The 21,888-nt window shown below is 38.9% G+C and overlaps 1 protein-coding gene across 1 annotated transcript in view; it reads right to left on the minus strand.

The window, feature by feature from the left end:
* The window catches only part of Ofcc1 (orofacial cleft 1 candidate 1), a 286,130-nt gene that overhangs the window by 73,005 nt on the left and 191,237 nt on the right, over nucleotides 1-21,888 (minus strand). The window contains exons 14-15 of the mRNA NM_172143.2: nucleotides 19,689-19,941; nucleotides 12,899-13,062 (exon numbers count right to left, since the gene is read on the minus strand). Coding sequence (NP_742155.2) covers nucleotides 12,899-13,062; nucleotides 19,689-19,941 — 417 coding nt within the window. The remainder of the gene's footprint in view (nucleotides 1-12,898; nucleotides 13,063-19,688; nucleotides 19,942-21,888) is intronic.

A 21,888-nucleotide genomic window follows, 5' to 3' on the forward strand; every position in this document is an offset into this window, starting at 1 on the left:
TGTTGGGAATCAAACCCAGCATTTCGCATATGCAGCACAAACACAAATGCTCATCCTGCATTCCATACCTGCATCCCCAGCCAGCCTGGCACCATCTTGGAATGCTTCCACTGTTGTGCTCTGCTTTGAGGGGCTGGCCCAGCCATCCAAATGCCTTGCTAGTTGGCTTATTAAGCAAGAACTACTCTTGACCATTCTCTTCTGTTTGCTCAAAGTAAGGTACATCTTTCTGTTGCCATGGTGATTTAGCACAGTTAAATTACTGTCAACTTGGTGTTGTAAACAGTTTCTATACGAAGATTTAAGGATTACCAACAATGCAATTAACTTTGAATTAATTAGGACTCACAGTCCTGCTTCTGCTAGCTTCTGTTCCTTTTGCCCAGAAAATGTCTGTCTTCTTTTTATTTCTCTTTTAGTCCGTGTGAAAGAATAATTATGTAAACATCAAAGCTTGGATCTGCAGGACAGTTAACAAATGTTTTGACAGAGAACAAAATGGCACATTGGAATATGGAAAGCTGTGCAAAGATTAATTGCATTTTAGTCATATTTAATTTTTTCTTGCCATTTTGGGTGGCATTTTCCAATGTAAAGCTCCATGGTGTGTTGTTAATGAGTCAATTTACAAACCTTTATTAGTTTTCTGGATATTTTACAGCTCTATAAATCCAGTTTTCACAAACAAGAAAAAGACACTTTGTGGTTGTATATGTAGATAAAAATAAATAAAGAGAAAATTCCTGGTTACAGAGTTTTATTATATAATGTGTTATGCAATATCACACATATCCAAACATGATTTTATTCTTTTGGATATGAGGACATTTTATTCTTTGATGTTGGTTTTTTTGGGTTTGTTTTGTTTTGTTTTTTGTTTTCTTTGAATCTTCAGTTTTCATGTTCTTCTGAGAAAGCTGATGTTAGGTAAATTTCAAAAAGAAAAAAAATAGTTCTCATTTTGTTCTGAAATTGTGTATTGGTGACATTGATTAGCAAAACAAAAGAATATGATGTTTGCTCTATTTTAAATGTGTGTGTGTCAAGTTAAATGACGTCAATGAAAGATACTGGCTCCCAGTGAGCAAGAGACAAGGAGAGCAAAAACAACCATACAAATACCAACTAGTGAACCTAAGAGAGGTACATATAATTTTTATAGTATTTTTGCAGATTTGAGGTATTTAAGAGGGAGCTAACATTTTCTGACATCTATTAAATGAAATTGCAGTGTTATTGGTGATCATCACAAACCTGCATTTCCTTTAACAACAGGACTTTTCAAAATGCCTGATTTTCTTTTTTCTCTCCTTCCTTCCTTCCTTCCTTCCTTCCTTCCTTCCTTCCTTCCTTCCTTCCTTCCTTCCTTTTTTTCTTCCTTCCTTTCTTTCTTGCTTTCTTTCTTTCTGTATTTTAAGTTATTTCTTCAAAATGTAATTAAAAAGGGAACTGCAGTCCACCTGTCTGCAACGCCTTAGGCATTGTTGTTTGTGGAAATAGGTCACATACTCTGCCACAGGTGCTGATGACGGTCAATGAAACCAAGCAATTTGCCAAGTCCTCTGCCCTGTGCCCTACATACCCAGCAATTCATGCTTGCTGAGTGGCAGAAGATGCTATGTTTGTTCGTATTGGAATGTGGGTCATTTCCAGAAGCGTAATATATGACATTTCTTTCAAAGCTAAAAAGGACAAGTGTGAACAGGTACTGGGCTATGGTAAGGGTTTTGAGAAAAGATGGGATCAGCAACTTTTAACTGTTTTCAAAGCAAATAGGTTTGGCGTCAAAAAGTGTCATTTACACACAGAGTGGCCAGTGCAGGTCTGGTGTGAGTACTTCCTGGTGCCATGGCATTAGGGAAGGTTCTGAATAGACAGAATACAGTCAGTGGACTCAAATCCATTCCTTCTGTTACGACACGTTGAAATGCATGTGGTCTTCAGTACCACTGTCAAACACCTTAAATGAGGTACACCACAGCCATGTAGTTGATATACATGAAGATAGGTTCAGGTTTCTAGAAACCACTGAGTACCCATCATTGTGTGGAAGAGTAAATGGAATTCATCTGAGTCTGATTTTTAATCATAAATCGAAGAAAACAAAAAATTTTCAGGAAGAACACAGAAGAAATAAAGAGGGAAACCAGAACTTCAGAAAAAAAAAATTTCAGAAAAATGAAAAGTTCTCCACAGTGGGATACACAATCATTATGCTCTCCCAACCCCATTTCCAGGGAGAGCCATCACAGGGATCCAGATATTGGGGTGAACATTTTCAATATCTGTGTCATCTCACTGTCTGGGGACAATTGCCCTCTCATCACACTTCTCAGTGTTTTTACTCAATATGGGTTACATGCCCCCCTATGGGGGTGGGTGGGTTGATAGATACTCAGTGAGCAAGAGTGAGGCAAGGTTAGGATTCCAGGCTTGGGGAAGGGACAGGACTGGAGAGCCCAGAGATCAGAACAGCCTGAATGTGAGCAAGCCAGAGCCTGGTTGAGGTTATACATACTGTATGACAGAGGGAAACAATATTTGAAGGCATATATAGTTCACATTACCCCCTCTATTCAGCTACTGGTGGACATTTGGGTTACTCCTGTTTGGCTAGTTGTGAATAATGCAGCACGGAACTAGGCATGCCTCTCTTAGCTATCCAGCTTTAATTCTCTGGAATATGTATGTAGGAATAGGATGGAAGGCTATACGGAAATTATGGATTTAGTTATTTAAGACCTTCCACCCAAACTGTTTTGTATAAAAGCAGGATTAGTTTGCATTCTTCCCAACGGTGCTCAAGAGTTCTACCTCCTTCAGACCTGTTTTCAATGCTTCTTTCAGTTCTCTTGAGAGTAACAGTTCTTTAGTGTGTGATGTCATTACTCCTGGTGGTTTTGATCTTCATTTTCTGATTAATTAGTAATGCTAAGCATCAGCTCATGTTTACTGACAATTTTGATATATTCTTTAGCAAAGGTCTCTTCCGGTCTTTGAATAATGTTACTTAGCTTTTCATTATGGCATTACAGATATTTCTTGTTCATCCAGGACATTAGATAAAAAGCCTTTTGTTATTTTCCTACGCTTACACTCACAACAGAGACTTGTTCCCTAGGATAAGTACAAATCTGCTTTATGGAGGACAATTTGCTCTGTTTGGATTTCATTACCTGTGCCTCTGTTTTCATACTTTGGAGCTCACTGCCAAAAATAATGTCATGTAGTGTGAGAGCCAACCATGTCAGAAGCTAACTCAAAGGGAATGTGATTTAAAAAAAAAAATCTGTACTTTGGGATTCTGAAAATATTTTGAGAGCCATCATGTCTTGATTAGGCTTGGGATTCTGTCCTTTCTGAAGGCCAGTCTGGAAGGATCCGGTTTGTTAGTGTAAGCCCACACTGACTGATATTCCTCTGAGGACACTGAGGCCTCCCATTATGCAGATAGACCTGATTTAAGATCTGTTCCAGGGAAACTCACTCTGCAAAGGCAACCAAAACGGTGGCAGCACTGTCTCCCATTAAACTCACATTCTTAAATCTAGCGACCGGGGGAACACACTGCTGATCACAGTGTTGGTGTGATGACCAATGTCAATGACCAAGAAGGCTGTCAGAGTGTCAGAGTGTCAGACCCACCCCCACCCTACCCCCAAGACTGAGACACTGTCTGCTACCATGAAGCACGGTTCCCTAGCAAATGTGACCAACATCAGCATCGCCGGGAACCCATCTGAAGTGTTTAGCATGTGAGCATGGCTCATATTAACCCACTTAACAGATCATTAGTGGGAAAACATCACTTGGGCAGGGAGGCAGAGCAGAGGGCTCAGAGAGTTGAATCGAGACTTAGCAATACCAAGTTAGAGTAGAGAGCTGTCAGGGAAAGAGTTAGTTATCATTTGCCTTGGTTGTTTGTGTTTTATTTTTACATTTTTACATTTTCTTTTTACTTCTTTTTACATTTTTTGCATTAACCCCATTGCAAACATATTATGCCGTATTTTTAAAAGGTGCATAAGGCTGAAAATTCAAACTTTAATCCAATTCTTGTGACATTGCTAAGATGACTGAACTAACAAGGGAGCTATGATGTGCTTTGAACACTTCATCATACATTGGGAGGAGGACCAAGAGTTTTACAAACATAACACCCTCCATTGGAACATGTAATTTGATAGTTACATTTCATGTGAAAGGAAAGATGTATCTTCACCCTATAAATAAACATGTTCATTTATTTATGAAATTTCAAATCCAATAATTTTTTATTCTAACACTTCTGTTTCAGCACAGAGGTGAGAAGAGCCAAAACTCCTTGCTCTTCAGTGCAAAGATCTCCTGTCTTCTAGCACATACAACCTAGTATAGTTATTTGGCATTAGAATACATGGTAGAGTGATCCCAACATACTGTTTAGTTTAGTTTTAATGCACAAAGAACCATCCTTAGTTCTTAGTTGAAAATGAAGATGTTTGTGTTGTTTAGTCCTTCAACTGTTTAGTGATATGGTTACTGGATGTTTTTAGGAAGAGTCTTTATGGAAACAAATTGGAAACAGAGAGAACTAGGACATTGTCCCTTGGTGCTGATGGTATTGGAGGCAAATGCTTCCTTGAAAGTATGTACAGAAGCTCCTCATGACAAGTGACCCCAAAACAACTCAAGTCAGAGACTAGCCTACATCTGACTTTGCCAGTCATCATCCTGATAGACACAGCTTGCTGCCAGCCACCACTCACATGCCCTGGGTCTTCTGTACATGGTATTAAAGGACAAACCTTAGCCTATTCCTATAGCTTCTTTTATCCCAGAGGCATTAGAAGCCGGCTGATTTACCAGGAGTCACTTGACCATGAGACAGATTTACCAATTAGTCATTTCCTCTTCACCGACTAACTTGTAGGCTTCAGTTATTTTAGTGATGAGGTTTATGAACGTTTTATGTTCTTGTTATTTTCTACTTTGTTTCTGAAATAGGGTCTCAATAGGAAGCACCAGGCTGGATTTGGATATGTAGCCTAGACTGATCCAAGCTTGTGGTGGTAAGGTTCCTCCTTCAACCTCCCAAATTCTGAGGTTACAAGTGAACACATATCATACTACCCGGTTCTTACTATGTCTTTCTAAATGAAAAAAAAAATGACCATGGAGGGAGATTCAGTTTATATTGCCCTAGCTCCTCCTATATATCTGGAAGGATGAGATCTACTGAAGGCAGGACAGAAGGACAAGAAGCAACTAGATGAACCTATTGCCCATACTAAAAGTCGTAGGGGTCTACTAAATAGAGGCAGAAAGCAGTTATATGTTCCCACTGCAACGAGCAATTCTGATGACCTTCATACTACTTAAAACAGGGCTTCTCTACCTGTGGGTGGTGGGGTTCAAAGGACTCTTTCATTGGAGTCAACTAAAGCCACCAGAAAACACAGGTGTTTACATTATGATTCCTAGCAGTAGCAATAGTAGAGTTATGAAGTTGCAATGGAAATCAAAAATCCTTTTATGGTTGACTGTCACCACAACATGAGGAAATGTATTACAGGGCCACACATTAGGAAGGTTGAGAACCACTGACTTAGAGGAACAGTGTAGGACCCAAATATCAGAGCTATATTTATACCTGTGCAAGCATGCTTTCCCATGCACAGTCTCTGTAAATCAAGGTAGAGAATGACTAAGAGCCAGGCAACACTGTTAGGGTCATAGTACCTGTAAAAACTTCATGATTTTTTTTTTATTAAGATGGTAAGTAAAAGTTTTCTTTAGTCAAAAAGAAAAAAAATACTGTAAGAAAGAATGATTTATAAGAGAGAAAAATCTTTGTTTATTTCACAGGCATCCCCCAGATGATATTTTCATTGAAAATGGCCCTTAAATTATTTTTGATATAAATTAATTTTCTGAAGCAGCAGCTAAAACTTATAATGCTATTTGGAACTGTTAAGCCAAAGATGAAGGTGATACAACCTCACCCCCAAATTAATTAACTTGATTACCAGTGTTTTAAATTTGTGTGCAGCTTCCACGAATCTAAACGCTTAAATGAATCTAACTTACATTTAAATTGTGGTCTCTAACTCTCTGTATAATATTAACAAACATATAAGTGGCCTGTAGATCTTTGTTATTATTCAGATAAAGGTTTTACAATTAAACTATGTAAACAATGTCTGCTGAGACTTCCTTTGTTTGCTGCAAGGCTAAACACTGAGCTAGGGACTGATCTCTATAAAAGCTTAAAAAAAGATCAATTTTATAAAAGAAGCTGCAGAAACGGGAAGCGCATTCTGCAGCACACTGGAACCACAGAATGGTGGCTTTAACTCACTCTACAAATCCAAGAAGATAGAATGCAAAAAATAACCAATATTTTAGTGTTACATCAAATTAATAGACCAGGAAGATAAAAAAGTCCAAAAGACATTCTGCTTATCTACTGATGATCCACACAAAATGAAGTGTATGCGGCCTACAATAAGGAGTTCAATTTTAAAATATCAAACTGCATAAAAAGGAAGAAAACAGTTGTAAATGTTTTTGTGACAAGTTCTTCTTAAAATTTGAGCTACCTGAGTAAATTATAACATTTGTGCAAAAAAAAAAAAAAAAAAAAAACTGCTTTGCTGGTGGTGAATTTTGTGTTTTGCCTTACTCTTTGTAGACAGGGTCTGGTTTTTTATTTTTGGCTGCTCAGATACTATGTAGGTGAAGCTGGCCTTGAACTAACATCAATAACTCTTGCTTTAGCTTCTCTAGTGATGGACTTACAGGTGTGCATGACCACACTCGGCTAAATATCTTTATTTTAGAAGTCAATTTCAAATTGTAAGGCAATTAGGAAATGTAGGAATTATCTGCTGAAACTCTAACAAAGAGGTTAACACTGTTTTGATATGTGGAAGTCACAACTGAGTGAGCAAACGCACTCAAATGGTCTTTAGAGGAAAGCAAAGGGGGAGGTTTAAAGAGCATTTCACAAGAAGACAGGAATGAGATGGGTCAGTAATAAGTACATCAAGATTAAGCAGTAAATAACGGAATGCACACTTAGAAAAACAATGGGGTTCTGGTCCTTCCATGAGCATTGTGCGACACACTATGTTCAAGTTCTCTTATGTCCCTTCATTTGCTGTGGAAACATATGTCCTTGACAATATCCTATATCATCATTTCATTATAGTTATTTTCAGTACATTCTACCTTCCCAACCCCTATGTGTGGATTTAGGGTTCTGTTCAAAGAATAATTTAAATGTGGATAAGGTCTTGTGCTTTCAGAGGCCCATCAGAATTATTTATAAGATGCAGAAAAAAAATGTGAAGCTATCTGTCACCCAACAATAAATATATTTATATACTTTATACTTCACATACCGCATGCTGTGTAAAATTGTATGGACATTAAATGTTTAAAAACTGCATAAAGAAAGTCAAATTGTTTTTATCATACTTTAAAGGGAAACAATACCTAACCTGTTCTTATGGTACACATATAACTATAAAATTAAACATACAGGATATAAAGGAGGCAAGTAAATATACCAAGTTTAACAGTACTTTCTTTGTCTAGATGATCAAACTAGTGTGGTCTTTAATTTACTTTTTAAATTCTTTTTAACAGTTTCCACATAGCAGTGATTCTTTCAATAATAAGGAAAAACATTTTTTAAAAACCCACAAATGCTTTTTTTTTATTATAAAACCAAGCCCAAATAAATATACTTAAGAGTCTTGTGCAAAGGCAATATCTTTGTTTGGTCAACTCTTTCATCAGAACCATGGGGAATAGGAATTCTCTCAGCACTGAAACCCTTCAGTAACAAATTAGCCAGACTCCTGGAGCAACAAGAGCTAGCCAGCCAATCTCAGCAGGGTCCAGTTCCCATTATGAAGAGTCTCCAGTGCCCAGAGCTAAACCAAATTCTCTGTTAACAGCCAGAATCCTTTGTGTTCCTACAAGTCTACCTGTTTATCAGTATTGTGTTGACATCCCTGTACCATGATCATTGCCTGTATATATTGACTAGATGTCAACCCCCATCAATCAGCATACACAAATCTTCCCTGGCATTTTTCACTAAGATAAGCTCTTATGATTTCTGCATCTCTTTACTAAATCTGTCAGAACACAAAAACAAAAATAAAAAATCTCGACTTTATTCACTGAACGTATCTGCTCTAGGCAGTGCTTCCTTCAGAGAACTGGTCTACCCAGCACCAGGCCATCACAGAGAAAGATATTTTTGAAATGGTTCAAAAAGAGATTGTTGAGCTGATGCATTGAGTTGACTTATTTATTCTAAAATATTAGCATCTAAAATAGAAGTAAAGTCCTACTTGGAATGTCTGAGCATGCCTATAGAGGACAATAAAGACTAGGGTTAAGGAAATACACTAAAGTTCATGGAGATAAATTCTTCCAGACTAATTACCTATAATATGCACATAACACATCCTTCTTACCTCCCCCTTTATCAATTTCCACCTGTTACTGAGCTTTCCTCTCCTCTGAGGTTTACTTCTGTACAAGGCTTTAGATATCTTTGTCCTTTGATATCAAATCAAATTCTACTTATTGGGTGGATAAATTCTGTGCTAACTTTTTCGTATTTCACAAATAATCTATATTATTCGATTGTAGGTGGCAAGTGAAGAATGTAGCTCTAAATATTTTAGCTGAGAAGAGATTCATTGAGGCAGGAATAAATGATATATAATACTCTCTTGTAATTTTTTGAATCATAGATGTATAAATTTCATGACCTATGCTCTTATTTCTTTAACGTTTTGGAAACCATACTCATTTTAAATAGTATAGTTATTGTCCATGTGAATCCTCTTACAGAATCCATGCTTGAGTGTTATATCTCACCATGTTATACAAGAAAAACTCTCATCATTGAGTAAGTAAAGAACTTTGCTTGGGGCCACACTACAAGTGGGTGTTCAAATGTAAACTGAATTAACAGTGAAGACTTCTTTTTTTTTCCCCAAGGAAAGTAAGTGCCCTAAAAAGATGACATATACCCCTTATGACATGTCAAAATGCAAACCAGCCCTGGGTCAAAACAATACAATTTACTCTGAAGAACTGAGATTTCTATTTAAGCTATGTTAGTGAGGTAAGGGCCACATCTGGGATAATCTGTCCACTGAAAAGAAACTCAAGCAGGGACTTCAATCTTCAAGCAATGACTATCATATGAGAATCCCCTCTGTGTCCTGTTCCAAACATCTGCAATTCACCAGGGCCCTACTCTCCTCCACATCATAAGCCAACATCTGTCTACAACATGGAAAGTTATCTACACCTGTGCAATAGCTGTGCCTTCAGAGACTTTAGTGATCTGCTTTGCTTGGGTGTTCTCAAAAGTGTTCTTCCTTATGGAAATGTGATTTCTACATAGAAATAGATTCAAATTTTATTCCATATATAACGGACTTCTTTTTCTAACTACATTTCATTTGTGTACAGATTTGTAATTAAATGAAAAGTAAGCAAATACTGGCCATGTGTTACTATTCTGTGTTGCATGCATCTCCTGCAGTGTAATGTACTTCCTGCCATGGATTGAAACTCAAGGCATCAATAAGGCAAATCCATAGTCAAAGTTGCCCTTTATCCTCATAAGTACTTATAGGACATGTTCCCTTAGAAACATCAAAATACCTCAAGGTGGAGGTTGAAGAGATGATTCAATGGTTAAGAGGAGTTGCTCTTCTCTCAGAAAGTTCAGTTCCCAGCACCTATATTAGCCATCTCACAATGGCCTGTAACTCCAGCTCCAGTGGATCAGACATAGTCTTCTGGTCTCTAGAAGTACCTACACACCCACAAACACACACACACACACACATATACACATATACACACACAAACACACACACATATACACACACACACAAACACACACATATACACACACACAAACACACACATATACACATATACACACATAAACACACACACACACATACACACACACACACATAGACACACATACACACACACACATAGACACACAGACACACACACATAGACACACACACACACATAGACACACACACACACATAGACACACACACATAGACACACACACACACACACATAGACACACACACACACACACATACACACACACACACACACACATACACACACAGAAATAAAAATTCCTTCAAAACACAGTCAACCAGAATGGAAAGTCAACTCATATTTTAACTCCCATAACCATTTACTTCCTATTTATTAGTATAGTAATCAATGCCTTGTGGACTGCTGTAGCTAACCCACATCTGCTCAAATCTAAAAGCTGAAGTTCTATGAAATAACATCCTCTTCATCACTCCCTACCTTCAACTCAGAGACCCTCCTCCCCACTCTGTTCTGATCCTTAGCCATCTCATTAGCACACCGCTACCTTCCATTCTATTGCCATAGACTTTGGTTAAGGTTTGGCTATCCTTTGTCCACATAATTACAGTGGCTTTCTGGTGAGCTTTTCTTGCTATCCATCTGCCAGCCATTAAATCCAACTCCATTTCTACTAGTGGAATGATCTTCCTGAGATGAAAATTGTTTAAAATCCCTCACTGTCTTCATCTTTCCACAGAAGAGTACAAACTCTGTAACATGGACCAAAAATAAAATAAAATAAAATAAAATAAAATAAAATAAAATAAAATCCTCTAGCCATGAGATCTGTGAGCACATTATCAACCTAACCTCATTCGAGTACTCTTGCCATGTTACAATATTTTGACTCAACAAAAAATATGTTTCATACTTCATCAAGCCTGTGTGACTTTTTACTTCTTCTTTTTGCCTGATGTCATGCATGCTTTTGTCTTCTTCTGATCAAATCACATTAAAATATCAGTGATTACACTGATTCTCACTGAAGTTTCTGGCTATTACACCACTCTTCTTCAGACTTCTTATCTCCCCTCAACTCTGCAAAAAATTATTGTCCTGATTTCTTACTGCATTTTAAAAATAAAATCTTAGTAAGAATATTTAATGTGAGATCTATCTTCCCATATGTGCACAGCGCAGTATTATAAATTATACATACATTGTTAAACAGCATGTTTCTACCACTTGAGCATTTAACATTATATACCTGTTAAATGACAATCATCTGCTTTCCTTTCCATCAAATCCGGTATACCACCATTCTACTCTGATTCTCGGCCTTTGATGGTTTTAGACATCTCACCACAGCAAAGAATGAGGTATTTGTTTCTGGTTTTGTTTTGTTCTGTTTTATTGTGATTGGCTCTTTCACTTACACAACGCTCTCGGTTCTCATACATATTAGTGTACATCACAGTGTTCTGTTCAATTTTGTGGCTGCTATAAATGATTGTAGCTACTTATTCTTCTGAGAGATTTCTAGGAGCTTTTCACATCGTAGTATGAACAGTGCTCCGATGATTTCAGTTCTTTTGGATTTATACCCAGAAGTGAGTTTGGACAATATGACAAAGTTATAGTAACATCTAGAACATCAGTATAAAGGCAGGCCCTGACCACTACAGGAGACAAGAGGATCCAGGGATAACTACATAGTCTTTAGCTGCGCGGAAAGCGGGTGTGAACACATGGGCCAAGACGGTTCCTCGTGATCCGGACCTGTCAGCCTACGGGGTGACCGACCTGAGCTTGTGCCTGGAGCGTGTGTGAATTCTGATTGGATGAGGTGGGTGGAGCTAGATGATGTCACTCGGTGCGAGTATAGGAATTTTTGTTGTTTAGCCCTTGCCCTAAGTAGAAGCTAGTTGTAGAGAGACGCTGTTATAAGTGAAGTTGTTTTAAGAATAGCACTTGCTGCAAGAGGAGAAAGGAAGAAGGAGAACAAGTAAAGAAGCAGTTGTGTTAACCCGACTTGGTGTCCGTGTCATTCCTGTCTCCTCCGGCTCGAAGGACCAGCAACATAGCTGATCTTTCCAATGTCTGACACAACATGTCAGGGAAAGATAGGCTTCTTTATTATATAATGGTGAAGTGACTGGATTCTCAATAACAGAACAGGTAAATAGACCTGAATTTTATACCATGCAGAAATAACCATGCAAAATGGACATTTTTTTTACAACTAAATCTATAAAAATAGAGAAAAGCCAAAGGGGTAACTTCATGAGCTTTATCATAGCAATAACTTCATAGATTTGAATTGATGCCAGAAGTCAAATAGACACATCATATGGCTTGAAAGGAGCTTCAGAGCAAGTTGTTCAGTTGAAGAGCATCTTCACAACACTAGAAAATAGCTGCCAGATAAAAAGGTTCCCCAGCATTTTTCTTCTTTGTATTCATTTGTTTTATAGTGCTTTCACACACATATGTGTACACACACAGACACACAGACACACAGACACACACAGACACGCAGACACACACACACTTTGCTTGCTTAATTGATAACCTAGCAAAACCAGATCATCAGAATACTTATAACCAAAGCTAGGTGATTATTCTACTCTTGGCAATTTGTGAGCAGAAGAGAAGTAGGAAAAGAAAGAAAAATGGAAGTGGGAAAAGAATCATCAGTGACTTTCCTAGAATATCTTTGTATGTCAAGGAATTACTCTTTGTTTCTATTACTCCATTATCTGGAAAAAATGAGAACAATAATCCTCAGCTAAATTGGGCCTTTTCTCCCAAAGTCAAGTCATCTTTCTTGCTTTTTTTTTTTTATCATGTAAAGAATTGTACATAACCAGGGGAAATTCTGCCTGAAGAGTTAGGTGTTTCTAATCTCTTCTCTCTTCCTCCCTCCATCCATTCATCCCTCCCTCCCTTCCACTTTCCATCCTGCCTCCCCTCCATTACGGCTCAACTTCAGGACTAGAAGCTGAAGAGCATAGTAATAGAAGCACCTTACCTGAGGCAATACAAGTACAAAATCAAGGAGGAGATGACAAACAGCAGAGTGTAAACTACCACTGTGATCAGAGCACCGAGGATGGCTGGTTGCTTGGTTCTCAGGAACATCCAGTAGAGTTTAGCTGCATCTGCAATAGGTGTCTCCCCATTATGTGCAAGTCGCTGAGAATGGGAGGCATAGATTGAAATAAAGACAGAGACATCGTCATGTCAGATTAATTTAAGGACATGAAACTCTAAGGTACCATAATTTGTTTCTAAATTAAATCTTGTAAGTACTGAAAATTGCACAAAGAAAGAGGAAATAGGGTGGGTTTTGCGTGCTTGGTTTAGCAGATTTTTCTCATTTTCCCTTGCAAGGCTTGAACGTGCATGCACTTGACGTGTAATTCGTGAAGCAAAAGCCATGTTTTATTTATGTGCTATTAACTCGTGAATTTAATGAGCACAAGATATAAAGAAATTAAATGTGATGGTGGAAAGATTCCTTTATTTCTGAAGCAGATTTGATAGGAATTTAATTTGTGCTATGCGTAAAAGGGATGGCTCATTTTAGAAACATATAACAAAAAGGTCCCAGGCTATTTCATGTGAGCTTGAAACCTAAAGTTTACATTAGGTTAATTTAAAAAACATGCCCTGATTTGAGAGGAGGAAACACATATTCCTTACTGGATTATAAATAAATGCAAAGAAATGAGGTCTTTAAAGACAATTCTGTATTGTAAAGAACCTACAGTGTCATCATATGACATCATTGACCTCTGAATTGTATGGAGCATGAATGTCCCTTACATGTGGTTCCCCTGATATCAGGTAGAAGCCATGAGCATTCTAAAGTAGGAATCTCTTCTTCAAGCTGAGAGGGAGAACCATTTCTTTAGTGCTTAAACTGGCAATTATGTAAATATAGTTTAAAAGGGCTCTTTTAAAAGTAGCTAATCCAAATCACATATGTGGGAAGGAAACTGAAGACTAGACAGGATAATTTGTATTTTCCCTGCACCCAAAATACCCTTTGGTAATTGGGCAATGACTAGAATTCTGAAGTCCTGACAATCAACTATCTGTTTCTTTACCACACCAAAGCTTCTACTATACACTCTGTGTTTGTTAATCATTCTGCCTGGCAAAGGGAGGGGGGACCAGTGCTAGCACTGAGTAGCAGCTGTCAAGCATGCCTCCTCTCCTGTTGCTCTGTCTGCTTTCTTAATGATAAAGAAATAGACAAAAGGACCCACTGGGGAAACATCAAGAAGACATGGTATATGTTTGAATTAAACAATATAATCTGAATGGCAGGAGCCAATCATTCATTTGATTCTCACCCATTGAATACCTCTTAGTTGCTCTTCTGCTTGAACAAGAGAAAATAAAGTTACATAAGACATGAGGCTCTTGTGTTTCTCTTTGAAGTGGGTGGGGTTGATAATAAGCATGTATATAATTATAATTATCAAGCTTGTGTTGCAGGTCTGCATCTCAGCTACTCAGAAGAGGCATGTCAAGTTCAGAGTCTGACCACACTACAAAGTAAGTGCAGGGTCAATCAGGACCACTCCATAGGCCCTTCATCTCAAACATGAAAAGACACAAGAAGGTAGTATGTAGCTCGGCAATGGAGCACTTGCACCGGCTTGCTCAAGTCCTTGTCAGTCTTCAGCTCTGCACAGCAAAAAGAAAATTCCAGGAAAGTTTAAATAGCATATGATGAAGGAACGTTACAAGAAAAAAAAATTGTTTTAAAAGCAGGAGAGGTACAATAGCCTACTGGCATGGTTACAAAGTACAAAGATACAAAGTGCTATGCATTTTGGAAGATAGGAAGTCTTATTCTGGCTCAGGATTTCAGGACTTCTGACTAGAGTCAACAGGATCTGTCCCTTTGAGGCCTGAGAAGAGGGAGCACCACACGACAGGAAGCGAATGCTCGATCAAGATTGCTGATCTCATGGTGACCAGGAGAAAGTTAGAGAAAAGGAATAAGGGCCCCACTTAACCCTTCCAAAAGCATGTCTCCAAATGTTCTAACTCTCTCCCCTAGGCTCCACTTTCCAAAATTTCCATGCCCTCCTCCTACTTGCACTCGGACTGGGAAAACCATGCTTTCAAAATGTGGACCTATGGAGAACACACAAGATCTGAACTGTAATGGGAGGGTCAAGTGTGTTTTTTTTAATATCTCTGTCAAAGGTGTCACTTCTTTAGCAAAGACCTAAATGATCTGAAGAAAAGAGACAGGGACCTGAAATGGCATTCTTCTCTCAACATGCCTACCATGTCTGTGTGCTTTTCATTCCCTATGTAGAGTGTGAGTTCTTGTCTGAACCTAGAGAGTGATGTTCTTACATTGTGTGTTGAGCCGCTTCACCTCATTATTATGACCTTTGCATCAGTATTCATTTGTGAAATGTGTGAATTCATCAGATTTTATTCCCACTTAGAATCTCATTTGTTTTACACAACAATATTGGGAGATGAATGTGGTGAGTGATACTTTTGGTATGCATTGATATTTTGCACAGTGCTTATGCGTAAATTGAAGGCTGAAATGTTTAACTATGTTATCTAATGTCATATAGATCACAAATAGCAGACCAAGGACTAGAGAACAGCTCTCTGTGACTTCAACTCTGTGATTTTTTTTCTCCTCCACTCCATACATTTCTAAGGAAGCATTATAACTTGATTGGGCTTCCAAAAATTATGAGTTGGAAATATGGTACCCAGGGAAACAGTGTCAGGACATGGGGTCTACTGGGAGGCATTTACATCCTGAGGAAAAGTAACAAAAGTAGATGAAAAGTTCTGAAAGCTCAAAGATACTAGTTGGGACGCTGATATGTGGAAATGGAACAAATATATAATATATACATATATATATATACATATAGACACATATATACATATATATGTGTGTGTGTGTGTATATATAATATTTTTTTCCTTTGCAACTGAAAAAAAACACGCTAGATTCATCCTGTACCGTTCCTGTCAGCTTCTTCAGGATAAGGCCATTCTGAGATGGACATACAGGAGGCTGCCTTCCTATAGATTTCATCGGAGACATCAGAGTCTATTATGTATGCTCTCTTCATCAGCTGCCTTGCACACAGTGGACGGGTTGGCTTTTCTTCTGCCTAAGGGAGCCGATTGGACTAAGGAAGGCCATTCCCCAAGGGTTGCAGACACTCGTTCTGAGAAGGTCTCAGAGGATAATCAAGGACAGCTGCTTATCCTCTTCAGTTGACTTCCCCTGTGACATTGAAGTCAAGTTTAGCATGGGGACTATGCCTGTTGGATATGCCAATCAGGCCTTTGGGAGAGATTGTGAGATACCTCAGAATATGGCTTTGCCATCATGCAGATGGTGTCTTTACATCGCCTGTTCAATCAGGCTTGACAGTACAGTCTTTTCCTTGCCTGTCTGGAGACTCTGAAGTGAGACTGTGAACAGAATCCAGCTGCATCTAGCTTAGTCCACCCAGAATCACAGCTTCCACTTAGAGTCACAGTGAGGGTCGCTGCTATGGTTAAAGGAACTAGAGATGAAGTACAGAGCACACTACTGGCTCACATAGTTCCCTCTTTCACCATGCCAGCAAGATGGATAATGCTATGGAGCAGTCAGGAAGCTGTCACATCTGGCCCATGCAAACAGAAGAAGATTGCATTACAAATACATATACTTCTGGTCCACAGCAGCAGGATGAACTGGACACACCCATGGGCTAATACTGGTTTTTGTTTGTTTGTTTGTTTGTTTGTTTGGTGACTTCAATTCTTTTTTTTTAATTAGATATTTTCTTCATTTACATTTCAAATGCTATCTCCAAAGTCCCCTATACTCTCCCCCCCTCTCCCCCTCTGCTCCTCTGCTCCCCAACCCACCCACTCCCACTTCCTGGCCCTGGCATTCCCCTGTTCTGGGGCATATGATCTTCGAAATACCAAGGGCCTCTCCTTCCATTTGTGGCCGTCTAGGCCATCCTCTGCTACATATGCAACTTGAGACACGGCTCTGGGGGTTACCGGTTAGTTCATATCATTGTTCCTCCTATAGGGTTGCAGACCCCTTTAGCTCCTTGGGTACTTTCTCTAGCACCTTCATTAGGGACCCTGTGTTCCATCCAATAGATGACTGTGAGCATCCATTTCTGTATTTGCCAGGCATTGGCATAGACTCACAAGAGAGAGCTATATCAGGGTCCTGTCAGCAAAATCTTGATGGCATGTGCAATAGTGTCTGGGTTTGGTGGTAGTTTATGGGATGTATCCCCAGGTGGGGCAGTCTCTGGATGGTCCATCCTTCCATCTCAGCTCCAAACTTTGTCTCTGTAACTCCTTCCATGGGTGTTTTGTTCCCCATTCTAAGAAGGAGTGAAGTATCTACATTTTGGTCTCCTCCTTGAGTATCATTTGTTTTGCAAATTGTATCTTGGATATTCTAAGTTTCTGGGCTAATATCTGCTTACAGTGAGTGCATATGATGTGTGTTCTTTTGTGATTGGGTTACCTCAGTCAGGATGATATCCTCCAGTTGCATCCATTTGCCTAAGAATTTCATGAATTCATTGTTTTTAATTGCTGAGTAGTACTCCATTGTGTAAATGTACCACATTTTCTTTATCCATTCCTCTGTTAAGGGACATCTGGGTTCTTTCCAGTAAATGACTGACATGGTAATTTTCTATAACTGCATACATACCACCACCTCTAAGCTTTTCTAGCAGAGGTCATTTAAATATTTAAAATTCTTATAATATACCAGTGGATTCAGGGTCTCAAGGAAACCTAACGCTAGCAATCCACAGGGCACAAAGGCTCAGCCTAGAAAACAACAGTGGTCGAGAAGGCTCCGTTGACAAGGTATCTACTAGCATCTGCCCTAGGAAGTGGTCTAGAGAAGTAGCATCACCGACATCACATAGGACCATGAGGATTACAGAATTATGGGCCTTTCCTGATGAGCCACAATGACAACCTTGAGGATCACAGATGTTCAAGTCTGAGAAGCAGTGCCATAGAATATGATAGCCCGGGAGAGCTGTCACTTGGGGTCCAGAAAGCTTTGTTTTCACCAAGACCTGGTACAAGTTCTGGTACAAAATAAAGATTAGGACCTACCTATTTCAGATACCAGCAATATAACTCAGCAGGAGAGTGTTTCTCTACCATGTGTACAGCCTTGGGTTTGATCCCCAGTATGGGAAAAATGATCAGTAGTATAAGTTAAGAATTTGCATACTTTACAAACTCAAAGCAACTAGAGATTTGGATATGCCAATAAAATAAATTCACATCAATAGCCATAACAATTTTGTATCAAATTAGAGCTCACACACATCCAATACCAAATAAATATTTTATTTAGACTGAACAATTCTTATTAAAAAGAGCATATATTCAGTTTCACGAAGATGTTGGGCCCCATTTTGGCCCTGGTTTGGGCCTTGAGGACAATCCTGAGCTTGGCTCGAGTTTCTGTGGCCTTTTGGGAAAGCCTAAGCCTGGCTCGAGTTTTGAGGACCTGTCTCAGTCACTTCTGTATGGAGATGACTCCGCAAGACCTGTTTGGCCCTGCCTATGCCCTGCCATTGCTGATGTAGAGCTTTGATATTGGCACTGTCAGTCACTCCATTCCCTCTGTCACCCTTCCCTGCTTCCTATGTCATCTTACCCCACCAAGAATCCCCATCTTTATGTTCTGAACTTATTGTATAAGTGAGAGGCTGATGCCATAAAGTTGAGTTCCTGTTCGACAAGACTCCCAACTTGGTGTGTTTCTTTTGGGCCTTCGACACTCGCCATCCCACTCAGCCCCAGTGACTGGGACCTTTCTCCTCTCACCTGGACCTGCCTGCGAGGAGCCAACAATGGAATAACATATGGATGCTCAAAGTTTTAAGGTGAGATTTTTGATAACAATAGAAGGAATACCAGTCTCAAAATTTAGGAATCTGAGTCCTGGTTGTAACTACAGCATAAACTACGTGTGTCACCTCAGATAAGTGACCAAAATCTATGTCACTATTTCTTTCAACTGTAACACAGAGGACTACTTACCTCATTAACTCAGTTTCACACATATGTAACAAAGAAACCATACAACGATGACTAAAAGTGCAAACTCTTTCCCCATCACTATGATCCTGTCCTGTATTTTCCTCACACACCTTTGTACATCACTGGGGATCCCTCAGAGCGCTCCGGCTGTATTTTAAGGTGAAATGTGCTTGTCACTTTGTAGCCATCACAAAAGTTGGAACAAATGCCTGAGGGGTGACTTCTGAAAAGTTATGACTTCAAAATGTTAAGGCAGCTCTCGTCTCTCGCCTTTATATTTGTTACATAAGGCTGTGCCCTCAGAACGCAGATAGGCAGCCAGTCACACCGAAAGAACTATGGTAGAAGTACTTTTCTGGGAAGTCTTTCTGTTAAAAAAAAATCTTTGGTGTTGAAAAAAAGCTGCCAAAGATTTTATTTTTATGTAAAAACAAAGGACAACAGGAATAATTTTCAAAATGTGAGAGTTAGTTTGCATTTTCCCTTCTCAGTAATTTCCCCACTTATTTCTAAAGTATTTATTTGTAATAGTTCAAATTAAATTTGAATCAATTATATGAGACATCCATGATTTTTTTTCCTTATGCAGCAAGGCTTAATAACTTCAGATCTGGATGAATACTGAACGACATCATTATTGAAATATCCCCCATGAACCAAGTCATGCACTAAGCTGGACAGCGTGCCAGGGATTCATATCTTGGTTATTTTATTTGACTTACCCCCAGGAAAGCATCCACTAGAAACACCGCCAATGGGTCTAGAACTGTCCATAGTCCCATCGTGATGATTAGCTTTGACAAGGCATCTGGGCAGGAGGAAAACAGTAGCTGACAGCCCCATCTGATCAGAAGCAAGGGGAACGTGATTGTGTTTAGAGCTAAGGGCCCCAATACAATCACAGCCAGCTCTTCTCCGACATGAAGTGAAGAAGTCAGGTAGCAGAGCTCAACAGTGTAGGAGTGAAACTGGAATCTGTGGGGGCAAAGCAGAGGCACCGAACAAGAATTACAGGAGGCTAAGTGTGCCAAAACGACCGACGGGTGCATGGGCTTAGCTTTCGTTATTGCAAATTCCAGGGAGTGGGAAGAAAGACAAAGAAAAACCTTGGCCCAAAATGACACCTGAAATTGAGTGTTAGAAGTCTTCAATCTTTCCTGGTCACCACCAGGACATTTCATAAACATGGAAATGCAAGTTACCCTGTTCATTGTTCTCCAAAATAGATAGATAGATAGATAGATAGATAGATAGATAGATAGATAGATAGATAGATAGATAGATAGATGATAGATGGAATAAAATATTGAGCATGTTGTTTGAGCCACTCAGTAGTGCCATCTGAAAACCAGGAACTTCTCTGAAGTACACAGGACATATTTAGTGGCCAATTTTAAATGCAAAATACACTAGTGAACTTTCTAATGAGTCAATGCCTTATAAAAACTGAGAGACAGACATAAATCTAATGAGCCTTCAGAATTTGGCTGAAGCTTATTGATTTTGCTTCTGGCTTTTCTGGAGTGACTTCCAACTTCCAACATCAAAAACACAGTCATCACTAACAACTGAAATTTCATAGCTAGGGGCTAACATCATAAGTCCCAGCCCTGTGGGTTAAATACAGCTCAAGCCAGGAACTTAGGCCGCCTCCAGTGTGGTGTTGACATCATCAGTCCCTGCCATGTGAGAATTGTGTTCGTGTGACGATCTCTCTTCAATTTGGCCTGTGTAAAACTGTGTGGGATACAGTTCACCCTTCTCTTGAATCACAAGAGTTCCACTGGAGAGAGGTTTTATCCATTTCTTGACTAATTCTTCAAAGAAAGGTTGATGCTTTGTTCTTGTGTTGTCATGGATATGAAATAGAATGATATCGATTTCTTAGCATAGGACCTGACAGAGTGAGGGCAAAGTTAGTGCTCATTATTGGTGTTGTTACTGCTATAGCCCATGGCTGAGATGTGCCTTGGCTCTCCTGTGTGAGGCAGGACTGAGGATCTATGCAATAAGCCCCCAAATGTTATACTATTTCAAGCCCCATGCTTAAGAAACCGACTAAAATGAACTGTCACAATATTCTATACCGTCTTATTGAGTTAAAAACTAACAAAAGCTAGCTTTCATTACTAATGAAGGGTAAAAGTATAAGTAATTAGCTCAGGCTAGCTCACTTATATCTTCTACTTTGGAAACTAAATATGTGTGTGAATATATATCATGTATATGAGACACATAAAGAGATAAATATAGATAGATACATAGATAGATAGACAGACAGACAGACAGATGATAGATACATAGATAGATAGATAGATAGATAGATAGATAGATAGATACATACATACATACATACATACATACATACATATATAGATATAGAAACAGACAGAGAAAAATACCCATGCAAGACTTCCTTCATGCAAATGTAGTTATTTGACACATATCAATTTCACACTGACAACATATCCCAATCTTAGTTACTCCATTTCAAAAGAGAATCAAAACCTCTGTGTACATACATACACATAGGCATTTCTTTATATAAAGTCTTAAAATTCTTCATGAGCAACTCCATGCCACTTATACACATATATGTGCTTCTAGATGTACCATCTACATTTAAGAAAATTAATTTTACTTGTGTTGTTATCTATGTCTATCTCGAGTGTCTATGGAATCGTGTTTATGGAGAGACAACCTTTAAAATATCATTTTCCCCCCACAGGATAATGGCCCAGGAAGCTGTCTGGGCTTGAGTTCGGTAATTGTTTGAATTCAATCATTTTGTAGAAGAGGCAATCTTTGCTTTTCTGAGTATGGTGATAAATCAGACAGACCCACATTACTTCTGAAATACCTTCAGCCTGTGTCACTCCTATAAAATCAAAACAGAACAAACACATATTTGCCAAGTTCCTC

This window comes from Mus musculus, chromosome 13, assembly GCF_000001635.26.
Source record: "Mus musculus strain C57BL/6J chromosome 13, GRCm38.p6 C57BL/6J".
Taxonomy (NCBI): Eukaryota; Metazoa; Chordata; class Mammalia; order Rodentia; family Muridae; genus Mus; species Mus musculus.